General features: G+C 34.2%; 1 protein-coding gene across 2 annotated transcripts; it reads left to right on the plus strand.

The window, feature by feature from the left end:
* Positions 1-5048: 5048 nt before the first annotated feature.
* Positions 5049-15113, plus strand: LOC127860010 (uncharacterized). 2 transcript variants are annotated; one of them, XM_052397704.1, is made up of 13 exons: positions 5049-5452; positions 6198-6319; positions 6645-6810; positions 7639-7718; positions 7993-8134; positions 8624-8799; positions 9306-9417; positions 9817-10015; positions 10406-10499; positions 11024-11262; positions 12777-12909; positions 13692-13924; positions 14706-15113. In XM_052397704.1, exons 1-13 carry the CDS (start codon positions 5341-5343, stop codon positions 14983-14985), a joined length of 2088 nt encoding a protein of 695 aa, XP_052253664.1. In that variant the 5' UTR covers positions 5049-5340; the 3' UTR covers positions 14986-15113. The 2 variants fall into 2 exon arrangements, with proteins under 2 accessions (XP_052253664.1, XP_052253663.1); XM_052397703.1 differs by having other exon boundaries at positions 5050-5452; positions 7993-8149.
* The last annotated feature ends 314 nt before the right edge of the window (positions 15114-15427 follow it).

Genomic DNA, 15427 nt, shown 5'->3' on the forward strand with positions numbered 1-15427 from the left:
AAGTTACATGTTTTTTTCTACTGTAAATATTAATATATTTGCCGATTATATTAAACAAAATAGAAAAAGATACTGGTAAAACCATTATCTATGATTTTGTGTTATAACCCCCAAATAACCATTATTTATGATGTTGTGTTATAAACCCCAAATAACTATTATCTATTATTTTGTGTTGTAACCCCCAAATATTTCATAGTTCATTTTATTTATATTGTTTTCCTTTTTTTACTGGCATCCGTGTGCAGTTTTCATTAATGGAACAGAACTGTGTAGGTTTTAAAAAATCTGCTTCATCTTGTAAGCGTAATTTCATATTTTTCCCAACTTCAAGGCGAGATGATTCTGAACTTATGCTTACGTTGCTCATTTACGATAGGGGTTGAGTACTCATTGATATGAAAACACTGTAAAATTTTGAATAAACTGAAGGAAAACTGTAAATTGCATGAAGAAGCTGCATTTCACAATACTTTGAAATTCATTAAAAGATCATAATAGATTTCTTGCTCCGATATTCATCATTTTCAATAGGGTTCGAGTAATACTGATATAAAAACACTTAATAAGTTTGGAAAGATTCAGATGAAAGTTGTGAAATCTTTTAAACAAGTGGAAATTGTTTATTTTGTCAAATTTAATGGAAAAAATTGTGGACTTATTGTCCCGATGTTTCTCATTTTAAATGAGGTAAAAATGCTCATTGATATGAAGACACTGTAAGTTTGGAAAGAATCTGATGAAAAATGTTGACATAATAACCTAACCAAGCAGTTTTTTACTTTTATTTTTAAATTCAAAGAGACGTAATTCTTGACTTATGGTCCGATATTGCTCATATAGAGTTTGGGTTGGGTCCTCATTGATAAAAAACCTGTGCAAGTTTGGGAGCTATCGGATGAAAATTTTGGACTTCGAACAACGATTTCAAAATTTCTCAAATTATAAGGAAAATAACTATGGACGTAATGGTCGGATAATGCTAATGGGCCAATACCACCTGGATATGAATACGTGTCGCGCTTCGCGCTCTATATGTGATTCTTAAAAAAAAACTCCGAGGAGTGCTTGAGTCTAGAGAAACGGGTTGCTGGGACACAGCTCCTCCTTGATAAGCGGCTGCTTCCTTTATCGCAACGCATTGTTACAATCAATAATACGTGTCGCGCTTCATTCTCTATATGTAGTAGGGATAGTACTTAGGGCCTATGATAGACAACCATAAAAATACATGGATAATAGATGTGTTGATTGCATTTGTTTGTTAATATAAAAACACGTGTTTTTTTAAAGATATTTAAGTGATGTCAGAAATTTTAATTAACGTTGTCACCACGCGGCATCCATTAATTTTAATAAAAATGTCCACTTGTAGTAAAATGGATCTTAAATTGTCTACATAAAATAAAGCTTTATTACATTTATTAACCTGACTGAAAAAAATTGTCAGCCGCCGAACTGTTCCGTTCGTGCCGGAACCCGGGATTGAACCGGGGGCCTTAAGATGATTGTTGCGTAAACAACTTCAGTATAACGCTCTCCCAACTGAGCTATTCCGGCTGACATCATTTATTGGATGATTTACTGCTATTTGGTGAAGTTGTGTATAGCGATCGTTATTATATGTCTATTAATAAACTAATACATTGTACGTTTTCGTACCACTACGCCTTCCAATAAACTTGCTTGCGCGATAGGTCGTCAAATATCGTACTACATTGATTCTCCACTATATAAGCAAAGTAGAAAAACCACAAAATAAATATATTTTGATTATGTTTTGTTTTTATACAAAACCAGAAAGTTTCGCGCTTTTGCCCAGTCCTGTGATCTTTCCCCTGTGATCAGTTGTGGATCAGTTATAAATTAAAACAATTAGCTTTGCATTATTGGCAACAAATGTTGTAAAAAATGTAATAGGCACAAATGCAGTACTTATTTACACTAATTTACACAAAAATCACCACAATGCAAGATATTCTTTAAACAAAAATATAAACATCGATCCGTAAAATAACTTCTCCTCTCATAAGCGAAAAAAAAGCATTACTCCGACATACTCCGACAGATTACCCAGTCCATCTTCCAGATGCAATTAAAAGGTTTAACGCCTCCATTCCGTTCTTTTATGTTTATCTCAAGAGGACCAAACTTATGGATAAGAGGCGTGTTTATTGTATGGTTAACATTAATGAAATAACCTTATTTACGGGCAGTAATTTTTTGATAAAGCACCGGTGGATAAAATAAATATCAGCAGGAAACAAGAAACATACAAGGCTTAATGACCCTGTGTAAACTTTCTCTCTTAAATTTAACATTTTAAATTGATATGTTTATAATTCCGTTACGTTTTATGAAGTAATTTGTATAAGAAACTTAAGTAGTATTTGATGATTAATGTTTGCCCCACTTGTCGCCACAGGGGTTCACTTTCTTCCTTGTTTACACATGGGTGAGGCCGTGGTCTATCCTAAGACTTCTATATTTATTAATATCTTTGAACTATTTACCCTAAAGTCGATTTTTTTTTAAATAACCATGAGGTATATAGTTTAATGAATAGTGATTTCAACATTTAATATTATCAAGAAGCACATTTATCATAAATGTCTATTTATTTTGAACAAAAATGCAATGCTAACCGACATATATTATATAACACAGATCCATGTAGCTTTTACACAAATTCCTCAACGTTAAGAAAATCAAACCTCTCTTTAAAATAAATATTTTATGTTTCCTATATGTTACATCAAGTATAATCAGTTGAGGATATTCCTTGATAAACTAAAAATATCTTTAAACCATACTCGTTTTCTTATGTTATGAAATTTCATGCATTTAGTTAAATACTAGGGATCAATTTTCTTGGCACTTTTACTTATCTGACACCTGAACGTGTTTTTTCTATGCCTTTCTGTCATAAGTTTTGTAAATAACGTTTCGTGATATGAAAATAAAGATGTTTCCATAAATGCCGTTTTATAATAAAATACAGCCACCACCATTATTATAAAACATATGTTCACTATGAGTGTTTCGATGCCTTTCTGTGATAAGTATAAGAATTGTAAACGTTTCGTGATATGCAAATAAATATGTTGACATAAATGCCATTGCATAATTAAATACAACCACCACCATTATTATATAACTTATGTTCACATAAAGTTTGCACGAAGCATATTCCCCATTAATTTAAATGCTGCAGTCGTTAAAAAATCGAGTTTTAGTGTGTATAAGCAGAACATTAGCGCGCGTTAATTTTAAATTAACAATCAACTTACGAAAACATAGGCTAATCTGGAACGACACTTTAAGTACATGTATTAAGCCCAGTTTTCCCAGAACGGGGCTCAGATATTCAATTAGCATGTCGGTATCTTATCGACAAGAACGTCTATCAAAAATAATATCGCATTGGCACAATAGGACAAAAGAAACATATTAAGAAAGCATTTAGGGGATACATGTACCTTTAATTGCATGTTGGTCATATATGACAACACCTTTCTCAATGCCCTTGTCTTCCAGAAGAAACAACACTATTGCGAAATTATTTTTTTAAGAAAACACATTTAAAACGCATCTTTAATGAAGGATACTTTAAATGACTATGGTATTTTAAATACTATTTCTTTAATTATATGCTTATGTTTACACAATGCATTTCATTATCAACAAGATATGTGTTTGTCAGAAACACTGTGTCCCCTTTTGCGCCGCTTTGAAGCTATATATTTGAGCTTTGACCTTGAAGGACCTTGAAGGATGACCTTGACCTTGACCTTTTACCACTCAAAATGTGCAGCTCCATGAGATACACATGCATGCCAAATATGAAGTTGCTATCTATACTATTGCACAAGTTATGGATAAAAGGTTAAAGTTGGAGCAAAAACACACAAACAAACCAACAGACAGGGCAAAAACAATATGTCCCCCGCTATAGTGTTGGGGGGCATAAAAAACCAATTCACTGCTATTATAACTGATCTCAAAGCGAATCTTGTCGCATGCGTGATTTTCTTTCCACTGCTAGTAACTATCGATTCATATGGGACTAAACAATATACGAAGAAAGTAGGATTCAGGTATCAAAAATATATCAGGTGTTCGTTATTTAGGATTTTTTAAGTTACAAGCGTTTGATTTTATTCAGTTTAATTGATATTTATCTATTCTTTATATGCTCCAAGTGTTGTCATAAAGAGTATCAAAATACATTTATTTATCAGATTTGAATAACTTTGATACTAATATAAAGTACATCCTTTTATAATACACATTATGGTTCTATACACGTTACTTCTTTAATAAGTTAAGAAGTACGCTTTTTGTACCGAATATCCGTATTATTTTAATATCGATAAGAGCGTACGCTTTCAAAGAATTATCAAAACAAATGTTATTGAAATATGATGTATCAGAAATAAAAAAGTCACTTAAAAGAGCTTATAAATGTATTTATATTTTCACTAAGTGTGACTACAAAAGTTCGTGTGGTATATATTTCAGCAAAGCATCTATATGAATTGTACTGACAGAATGATTAGATCACACTTGTGAAAACATTAGCGCAGGCATTGATGTCAATAAATTAAAAAAATATGTGTCACAGGGATTTCATTTTAAATATCACACACAAATATAAAAACGCTTAAAATAATAGGGAGCGCAGTGAATAAATGCCAACTCGCACAGGGTAGACTCAGCTTAATTAACCACCTGCATTTTTGTAGCACGCATATCTTGTGGCAATCGCGTGTCTTTATCTAGCGACTTGTTATCGGTATCCATTGTCAAGTAAGTTATTGGGCAAATTATGCCAGTATCATTGCATGACATTTACAGGAATGTAAACTATATCCCCATACGATTGTTGATGATATGCAGTAATCTTCGTGTCATGTTACGCAATGGCCACACTTGAATAATGTAAGACCAACAAACGGTAGCCATAAGAATTTGCCCTCGATTTATAAACAAGCAATTGGGCTTATCTTTAAGAAGTTTGTATCAAAATTATGACATTTTGATATTACTGAATCATACAAACTTATGATGACAACATGACAAGTATAAATGTGCCGTGGTTAAATCAGTAATAGCATATGGTCAAATATAAAATAGTCTGAAGATATCGTTTGTTTTTTATACGTATATCTACGTGAAAAGATCCGTGTTTGGCATACAATTATAGAACATATCTTATTAAATGTAATTTAATAACATTTAACAAAAACGAAAAAGTGGCGGATTGAACAAGTTGGACCATTCATTAAGAGCATTATTCTATATTGATTGTAATTTAAAACTTAAAGGAAAACAGCAGTTATGTTTTTGGTCAACTGCATTTTCCTCGTCGTGTTACTAGAAAGTGTGTCGTTTGGTCAGAATGTTGTATCAACATCAGAAGACGTATGGATAAAAGCACCGGAAAATGAAGGTTGTAAAGGCGTTCGCAAAATAATACAAATATTAAGTTTTAATACAAATACAAAATGAATCATCATTCACTTTAAGACTTTCCTATTTTATATCAAAAATTGACACTTTTAAAATACAATTTTGAAATCACATTTGATAAATTAACGTGTTTTTAAAATAATAGTTTTAATTATGAATGGATAAGATTAATTATTAAATGTATTTAATGTGAATAAACATAGTTTGCAATTGATTGCACAAGTTGGTATACGTTATGATAATCTTTGTTATAAAATATCTCCATGTACAACCTTGTATTATATACATCCGTTATATATCCATTTTTCTATTGAATACTAGTTCAAAGGAGTGTTTTTTTAAGTTAATGTGATATTGTGTGACTACTCAATGATTGGCCACAAGTGTTTTAAAAAATTTACGAAAGCACATAATTGTCTTAAATCATACAGCAAAACATTAAACAAAACTAACATCTACAAATTATTTACTGCAGAGGTTACCGCTATCATTCCCAAATATTGGATGGAATACTAAATGTGCCTTCTAATGCGACAATGTATCTGATGTCGTATTCGACCAGCCTCAATTCAGACCACCCAGCGCATTAGCACCGTCGCGTCAGAAGCTACCCTAACCGCTAATGAGACAACGAAAAATTGCGAGACTTTATAGCGGACAGGGCATATGACATAACATTTATTTTGCATAACACGGCTTTATTATAATTGTGTTTATTGTCGCAGAGGCTCGAGTAAAAAGACAACTTACGGGCCTTGACCTTTACCATCGCATCGCCGACGCTTCCGGTGGCACAGTGTACGAGACGGACAAGACGAATATTGCCACCGTTGTCGACATCATCAAGGTACATGGTTTCTGTAATTGCGGATCATGTATCCGTAGAATTTACATGTTTACGATGCTTCAGTTCATTAATTAACATTTATTGGGAAGGTCATATAAGACACCCCAAAACGTGAGCATTAAGCAAAACAAACCTAGAATCTGCAAAAACAAAACGCGTCACAAAACTCCATGAGGGTTATTCACTTGACTTTTTGAACGCCAAGCTCAGCTTTATTTTTAATCTGGCGACACAACCTAAATTACCAAAGTAAAATGTAATCTTTTACAATACAACAACGCTTCAATGAAAACTTATTTTTTAAACCCACTTCAATTGCTACCAGGATTCCGTGGCCTCCAAACCTTTAGTGAGTGTCCTAAAGTTCGCTCAACTATCAAGTAGCAACAACACTTTCGAGATCCCAGTTGACGATTTGGTTCGTAACTTAACGATCAAGATACAAAGTGCATCGGCGTCCTTGCCTGGGATCGAACTTTTCAAACCAAACGGTAAGGATAGAGGAAATTATTCCCAGATACTTGTGTGGGCAGCATATAACGGATAGTTTTTCTCGATCTATCGGCATGGATATGCGAATTTCAAGCAAGGGACAGAGGTTTTCAGACATATTGGTTAGGAAGAGGGACCGCATATTTGCAATATATTTTATACACCTACTTAAAATAATAATTGAACTTTCACTTAAACAGTGATGAAGCTGTTAAAACATGTAGGTGACATGTGTCATTCACTTTCTAACACATAAAAATTATATCTTTAAAGACACGGTTGGTAGTTCATACTTTCAGCGTGATTGGTAGTTTCTAAATAAGTGTTGAATACAAATAAGTTTGTTTAGCTAGGCTTAGAAAACGTAAAACTATTGTCTCCCCGATGGACTAAGAATAGATTGCTTTAAAGTCAGGGCGATAGCTTGTTAGAAAAAATATGCTAAATATATCCAACGTACGGATAAGGCTTTTAAGACATGTTGGAAATTTTTAGTACTTTGGAATAATTCCATGGTTACAGCGATAACGCTGGGTTATGTTCCAAGAATATAACATTGTATACTTTTAAGGTATTGTTATAATGAAACATCCAAAGCGAAATGGTTTGTAAAAGTCGGCGTATGTGTCACATTTTTCTGGAATTTTAAAGGTCAAATTGCAAATAGAGGTTGAATTCTACGAAATAATACCATCAGTATCTCAAACATCACTTAGCATGTGTAAAACATAAACTGCATTACACCTAAGAAACATCAACTTTCCCTTGCGAAGCTAAAAGATTATTCATTTGCGAGGACAGTGTCCCACTTTCTGTCCATGTTACAGGCAGTAAAGAGACATTTGGTGACAAGCACTTCGCTGCGAGCTCTACCTTGGGGAAAAAGTTGATGGTCATAACGCTGTTTGTAAGAAACGCTACTTTAAATAAAATTAAAACAGGCTACAAATAGGCAAAAATACAATTTACTTGTTTAAAGACGTCGATGATAAATATGACGATAATTTACTTTATAATTTATAGTTTACTATGTTTGGTGTCATTTGTTATGTTGCTGCTTCTTATGGTTAAGGCTGTTTACATATGTTTTATTATTTTAGTTCTTTAAAGACTTGTCAATTAGCTATATTTGATAATTCGTCCCTTTCGTTTGAATTACTTTTCACTTGTGTAATGTTCAGACCCCAACACCCGGCCCCTGGCGTATTCGCAGGACATCAAACCAAGAACTGTTGGTGGAGGTACAGGCAAAGACTGACCTCGACTTCCAGTACAAGCTGCTTACACCGAGTATGGATGGGTACGGGCTTTATCCGCTCACAGGTAGACCGATTGCAGGTACGGTGTGCTTGCTTAATGTTTTAAACATATCTATTTGTTGAAAGTTATTTAACACTAAACTATCTTGTCGGGTTTCTTGCTTGTTTAAGTTTGCCTTTTTTGGCATATGGAATGTGTATCAAACCATGCCACAGTTTAGGTACCATGCCAAGCGTAACGGTTAATACAAGCAAATTAAACTTAAACGAGCTTCAATATTTACCGGTAATTGGAGTTGTAATAGACATGCTGAAGTTTCTTTTCTGGAAAATATAGTCATTTAAGTCCCTTATATTTATAATTCTCTTCGAAATCAGAAATTATATTTCATGATAACCATAATACTAATTTTCTATAAATATTTAAATTCCTTTTACATTGTACAAGCATGGAAATAACGGTGAATAGTTGGTATGATTTTGAGAATGAGAGTTTATTTCCCTCAGGCAACAATTGTATGTAATTTGGTTACTGAAAATTCATTTATTCCAGGCGACAATACAACTATCCAAATCAACGTTCCATTGGCCGAAAACGTGACGTCAGTTGATCAGGTCATTTTGGTGGACAAAAATGGCGCCATGTTGTCCCACAGTCCTCTAGTTCTGGTAGGCGGAAGCAAAGCGGGGAAGACACTGCTGAAATCAAACATAATAATTCCTTCCACAGTAAGTGAATTAAATCTATGTTTCCTGTTGAGGAGGACATTGATTTCAATGTGTGCAGTGTTGTTTTTTTTTGGTTTCTCGTGCGGTTATGACATCGATTGACAATAACAACAGGAAATATAAGAGTATTGTTCATCTACTCCTTTTATGTTGAAAGAAAACACAAAATGATAAACTGTCTTATATTAAGAAGCTTGGGGATTTCTTTATGATTTAAATAAAAATTAAGAAAACATGTCAATATGGACTTGTTTTGTTTTAAAATTTCTGATTCGAGTGGCAATTCGTATTAAGTATTTTTCATTTCTCATTTTGATGGGGAAAAAACTCACATTATCATATCTAATAGTTATATAGCATCAGTCAAACCACTTTTTATCTATTTGTTAATCTACATACATCAAATAAAATACGCTGAAATGAAAATACGAGCATACTTTTATCTGTGTCATTTTTTTTTAAATTAAATTTACTTACGTTTTCAAATATTGTTTTAAATTTGGAAGGATTTCCGACTTGCGATTGAGGGTCGTGACAAGCACGGTCACGTATTCCGGAGGTTGAACCCGGAACTGATTACCACCCTCGCCATTAAACTCCAAGTGCTTCCTCTCTCAGGTAACACATGAAAAGTGATATATGTAAGTGCTACGAGCTTTTGCCGCATTTTGGTAGGGGCATTTGGTCTCTAGGGTCTCGTGTGGGTGTTCGGTTTAATTGGTTGGTAAACAATTATATATTTAGTTGAAAATTACACATTTCGTATGGAAATTTTATTGTCAATAAATATCTGATTATAATATTTATTGGCTTTCGACAAGCGTTAATTATGCTATCGTATTAAGAGTTTTGCTTGGAAAAGGAAAGTGTATGCTTAAAAGTCAATTTACACTAACTCTTAAGTGTAAAGATATTCAGTGTCGCTTACATTATCCAATTACGCGGAACCCTGAAGCATTATTCAATAGGACAGAACAATCTATGGTAAACAAAATATGTTGAATGCGTTCATTTTAGGATCCCTGTACGTGAACCAGACGATTTCTATCCCATACCTAGTGGGGAGTCCCGGAAGTGGCGTCAGGGTCACCGTGAACATCTCAGATGACCTTGGCTTCGCACTGAGCCCCATATCTCACTCCCACACTTTGAGTACAAACTCAACCCAGAATGGAACTTTTATACTACGAGCTGGACCGACCAAAGGCGTCACATGGTATTATAACGTCCTTTTTCGTTTCCACATTTTAAATGCATTTTTTTTAAGAAATATTTTATTGCAAAATTATGGAAATGTGAGACCGTCTTCTGTGTCGTAATTAAATCTAAACGTGAAGGATTCCAGTTAGTGTCAAAAGCAAAACTTTTTACCAAAAATGTTTTCTTTGTTTCAATACAATAATGGATATGATCAGATTTTTCTATAAATTTATATTCAATGTATTTCAAACTGCTGTATTATTTGTTTCCATAAAAAAAATCAAAAGATAAGTAGTGTTAATAAGACGGTTGTATGTGGTATCTACCTGCAAATGCGGGTCGACTCGATAACTTCTGTGCACACCATATAGCTCAAATATACTAACACCTGTCGTTCGTCTTCCAGCACGATCACCATATCAGCGCGCGCAGACCGGGCCCCCGCGAACCAAGTGCAGTACAGCATTCTGAGGATGATTGTAGAGGAGAAGATCGTCAAGGTAATTACCAGTCTGGATCTGCAGACGCTTTATTGAGGAGTCCGAAGATAGCCGATGTATCACGATTGGGTAATTACCTGTGTCATTCTACTCCCACAGAGAGGGAATATATTGGAGTCACGTTGTCGGAAAGTCGGTCGGTCATATTTTGGCCCTCATTAAACGTTCGAAGGAGGAAGAACAAACTACCTCCACATTTCTTGCGTTTAAATCAAAACTTAAATATGTCATTAATATGCAATTTATATGAGCCATATGCCCTTCAACAAAGTTGGCAAGTAATGCATGGGTTTAAGTCACATTTTTACTAAGCTCTCGTTTGCCTAAATTTAAATGATAAGTCATGATTTCGATAATTATTTTGTTTTTTACTGTGTATTACATGGCGTGTTTTTGATGCCATGAAGTTTTCGGCATGAAGATTTCGTCATGAAGTGCATTTTATTTTTATTATACGTATGATTCATACACAACGACATAAATAAGTCATTTAAAACTAATATTATTCATTTCAAATATTTCAGATTATGGATAAAACACCGCCGACGTGCAGAGTAACAAATCTAAATGGAAAATGTGATATCGGTAGCGACGTTTGCGCATGCGCAAATCAGACATGGAGAATGACAGCGGAAGTGTCCGACAACGAAAGCGGCTTGTTCTCGGTATTTCCGTCCGGAGCCGGAAACGGATCTACGTTCAACCACACGGTATTCTCATCTGGACACAAACCGGCCGACGGAAAAATCATCGCTTATCTTACGTAAGTTAATTAAATACACATATAATCGTATGTGTGCTCCTACTATAAGAATTAAAGTACGTTTGTTATATAGAATTATAATAGTTTTCTTGCGTTTGTCGATTTGAAAATTGTCTTTTATATCAAATACGACTTTCATTTTATGCATAAGAGGTTCTGAGCTTATAAAACAAATCGCCAATGTTTTAAAGAACGAAAAATGGAAAATCTTTTCGAACTGTTGCGATCATTAAACATAAGTCAGCAGGTGATGCAACCGTAAATTTTTCGAAATCGTTTCTCGATTCATGTAAAAATATTATTTATTTAAATTATTTTTTTATTATTCACATTTATCGCATTTACTTTTTGTTCTATAATTTCACTAACAATAATAGATCCAAAAAGGCCAGATTTCGTATTGCAACAAGGATGTCGATGTGTTGTATCATGCCCTAGAAATGTGGGGCTCATTTTCTGCTCCTTTCTCTTGTACCTCGTGTACCAACATTGCGTTCATAATACTAGTTAGTTCGAAAGAATACCAGGCGTAGTTGCTTCGATGTTGTGGAATGATTTGTTTCTGATACCTTATAGAGATGAACTGTTTTGTTTTTGTAATGTTTTTGTTTCCACGTCTCCTTCGTAAAAACAGCTCCTGATCTCCGAAGACACAGGATAACGATTTATACACTTAAATGGTCGAGTGGTCTAGACTTTTACTCCATTTACTCCAGGGGTCAGTGGTTCGAGCCCAGTTGAGGGTTACTTTTTTTCTTTCTTTAAGTTTATTCATGTTTTTACTGCAGCTTTTTAGATCCAATGTTTACATTAATCAATATGAAGCATTTAATGACAAACTTCAAAACATGCCAAAGTCTGTGAAAAGGCCCCTTTAATTAATAATCCGTGTTCGATCGCTCAGTTTTTCTAAAACTTTAATAACATAATTAAACAGAAAAAAATATACCAATGCAAAATACAACAACGTCAAATGAAAGAAATTCGTCACGAGCCGCGGGAATAGTCTTTTGCAAACCTCGATGAAACTCGCGCGCTGAGATTAATGTCCTCTCCCCCCCCCATGTCTTAAACCAAATACACTGATCATCTTACGTGACTTGGGTGAGGTGGCATATGATGCAAAGTCAACACAGCAACACTGCGGTAAATACCTTTAAAATATAGTATGCTTAGAGGTTTTAATAACGGTAACAAGTCCAATCAGTTTGTTTCAGCAAGCATGTAAACTTACATAGGGAGTACCGTATGACATTGGATGACGTGGTAAATATTTCAAACTATAAAAGCACCCTTTATAAATGACAGCCATGCCTAATTGCAAACAGGAACTCCTACTAAACATGGGTTTAATTAAATATTACAATAAGTCTGTCCCGGTCAAGGCAAACAGATTGAACAAGCTGTCATTGAGTGTTCCAAAAACAGACAAAACAGTGTTACAAGGTCCACAGTTCGAATCCCGGTGAGAGCAAACAACTTCTCCTTTACAATTAAGAGAAATTGTATTACAGAGCCGACTGTTGTCACCAGAATGCAAAGGTGACGGTTGTTGATCTGGAGGGAAACGTCGACGTCTGTTACGTCACAATCACGCCAGGCTTCGTTCCACCAAGTCCCAAACTGTGCGCTTTGTCTAACAGCAAGGTATACTAGAGGAATCGACTTTTCTCCGATGTCAATTATATTAGAAAGAAGACGAGTAATATTCATATTTTGTGAGCCTGTTATCAATCTTATTTATTTTATGCTTTCCGGTGGTTTATAGAGAAATATCAGTGAAATAAAATTGGGATTTCACTGTTTTAAACAGTGAACAATAACAGTGAAAAATAACGATATTTTTCACTGTTTTATTTTGAAATGGTGTCATTTTTCGACGAAATGACGTCATAAATCCAGCGAAATTATCCAGTTTAACTCTTTTACAATGTTAATAAACGGTGAATAAAAAAAACATAAATTAAAAAGAAAATTTGTTGGATTCAATGGAATATCGATTTTAATTCACTCGTGTTCATAAAAAAATACATATTTTATATGATCACTCGTGAAAGAAAATCGATATTCCATCGAATCTAACAAATATCCTCTATTTATTTCAAAATATAAATATCAAAATGATTCACAGAAACGCGTAAATTTTTGTTTAAGTGAAGCTTTTTAAAGATTTGTTTTTAAAAAAGGTCGCTTTATTACATAAAATGTTTACACAAATTAACCCAACATGTATATGATCAAACCAAACGTTATACTCCTTTTGACTTACAACTTATTCTCGTAGATGAATACATCTTACTTATAATCGCAAGACAATAAAAAAATCTGTATTGTTATTCAATTATTTACATGTGTAAATTTGAAAACTGTAAAAACATATCTTATAAATTATGTCTGACAAAAGTGTATCAGATGAACCGTTTTTATAGAGCACCTACAACACACAGAGCCCTGGAGCTATACAGATCTCATGCAACGTGACTGACGTAACTGACACGTGCAACGCTTCTCTGACGTTAAACGTCACTTACGATTGTGCGAGCTATAACTGGTCGTTTGTATCGCATCTTGGCAATGACAGCGTTGGGAAGTTGAGCCTTGTCCCACAAGGTGCTGGAAAAGATGCAAGCATCTCTCTAACGAACAATACTGTCAACGTTACGTAAGTGAATATTTCTCTCATGACAATTACTTATTCGGCGACGACAGGCGTTTAATTAAGCGTCTAACGTTGTCAAATAAAGACATTATTCATTTACTATTAATTTACTTGTATTCATACTTGGAAAATGAGAATAAAAAGTTAATTTTGAGGATATTAATATGGAGTTGAAATAAAATAGATTTCTCTGACCATTAGAAAAATATAAATGTTTAATCTAAACAAAAAAAGTTCAATTGAGCTAACAGCAAATCGTTCTTTGTAACAAGACAGATAAGACGCGTGTTGTTTTTTTTACTATATCATACGCGTTTTCTGCTACTTTTTAACGATGTTATCCGTGTGTTTTTGCTTTTTCAAACCACATCACACCCTTATTGTTTCAGACGATATACTACGTTTGGTTTTGCTTGTTTTAGCTGGATATTACGCGTTTTTGTTCTATGTTTATTCGATATAATACGCATGTTTCTCTTAGTTTTAGAACATACGCGTTTTCCCTAAGTTTTCGACGATATAATACTGCGTTTCGGCTACTTTTATACCATATAATACCCGTGTTATGCTAGTTTTAAAGGATATAATACTCGTGCTCCTGCTAGTTTATGACGATATTATACGCATGTTTGTTTTCGTTTAAGACGATAAAAAATGGTGTTTTTGTAGTTCTGCACGATATTAATGGTCTCTTATAGTTTAACATGTTATAATACGCGTTGTTTCTACTGGTTGAAGACGAGACTGCGTCGATTTAACTTTTTATATTTCAATGTTTACCCAGGACAGACTGCTGTCACCCGGATGTGTCAGTAAACGTTATTGATTTCGCCGGCAATATCGGTCGGTGTCGGGCAGTTGTGCAAACTCCTATAACGACGAGGACAACTTCAGCAAACCGCATGATGAATGCAACTAATCAAAATGACGCCGTCGATAAGACTTCCGTCGGAGCCATTGTGGGCGGCGCCGTCGGCGGAGCTCTATGTGTTACCGGAGTCAGTGTTGTCATTTTGTTAGTTGTGAAGAAGTGCTCAGTGGCGAAAGTCACTGACAAAAACTAATATTATCGATATAAACAGTTTACTAATGATCTACGTATGACTTCAGTTTTCTTACAGAAATTTTTATACGTATAGCCTTTTGTAAAACTCTTGAAAAGCTTATGAAAACAGAGATGAACGTACCTTAATGCTGGTGTTAAATCTTATTTTTCTTTGGCAAAGTCGAACGTTTAATATCATTCAAAAGACTTAAACTATTACAGACGTTTTTAGTCAACACCATTCAAGATGTAAATAAGACCTCATTCAATAAACCAAACGTTTTTTTACTCAGTAATATGGCTTATTCAAAGTCTACGTGTAGCAAATAGAATAAAACATAAATTCCCAATTCCTGTCAACAGCCTCACAGTCCTTTTCAAAACAGTGGATACAGAGTAAAAGCTGCTTTCTACATATATACTTGTTTGATAATCCAACAGTTAGAACACAATTAGCTAAT

This window comes from Dreissena polymorpha, chromosome 15 (genome assembly GCF_020536995.1).
Source record: "Dreissena polymorpha isolate Duluth1 chromosome 15, UMN_Dpol_1.0, whole genome shotgun sequence".
Lineage (NCBI taxonomy): Eukaryota > Metazoa > Mollusca > Bivalvia > Myida > Dreissenidae > Dreissena > Dreissena polymorpha.

Bases quoted from the DNA above. Each gene is read 5' to 3' on its own strand.
- LOC127860010 (XM_052397703.1), top strand. From the start codon at position 5,341: ATGTTTTTGGTCAACTGCATTTTCCTCGTCGTGTTACTAGAAAGTGTG. The intron at 10,016-10,405 runs GTATTATAACGT...TTCGTCTTCCAG, and splicing joins CCGACCAAAGGCGTCACATG to CACGATCACCATATCAGCGC. The intron at 13,925-14,705 runs GTAAGTGAATAT...ATGTTTACCCAG, and splicing joins AACAATACTGTCAACGTTAC to GACAGACTGCTGTCACCCGG.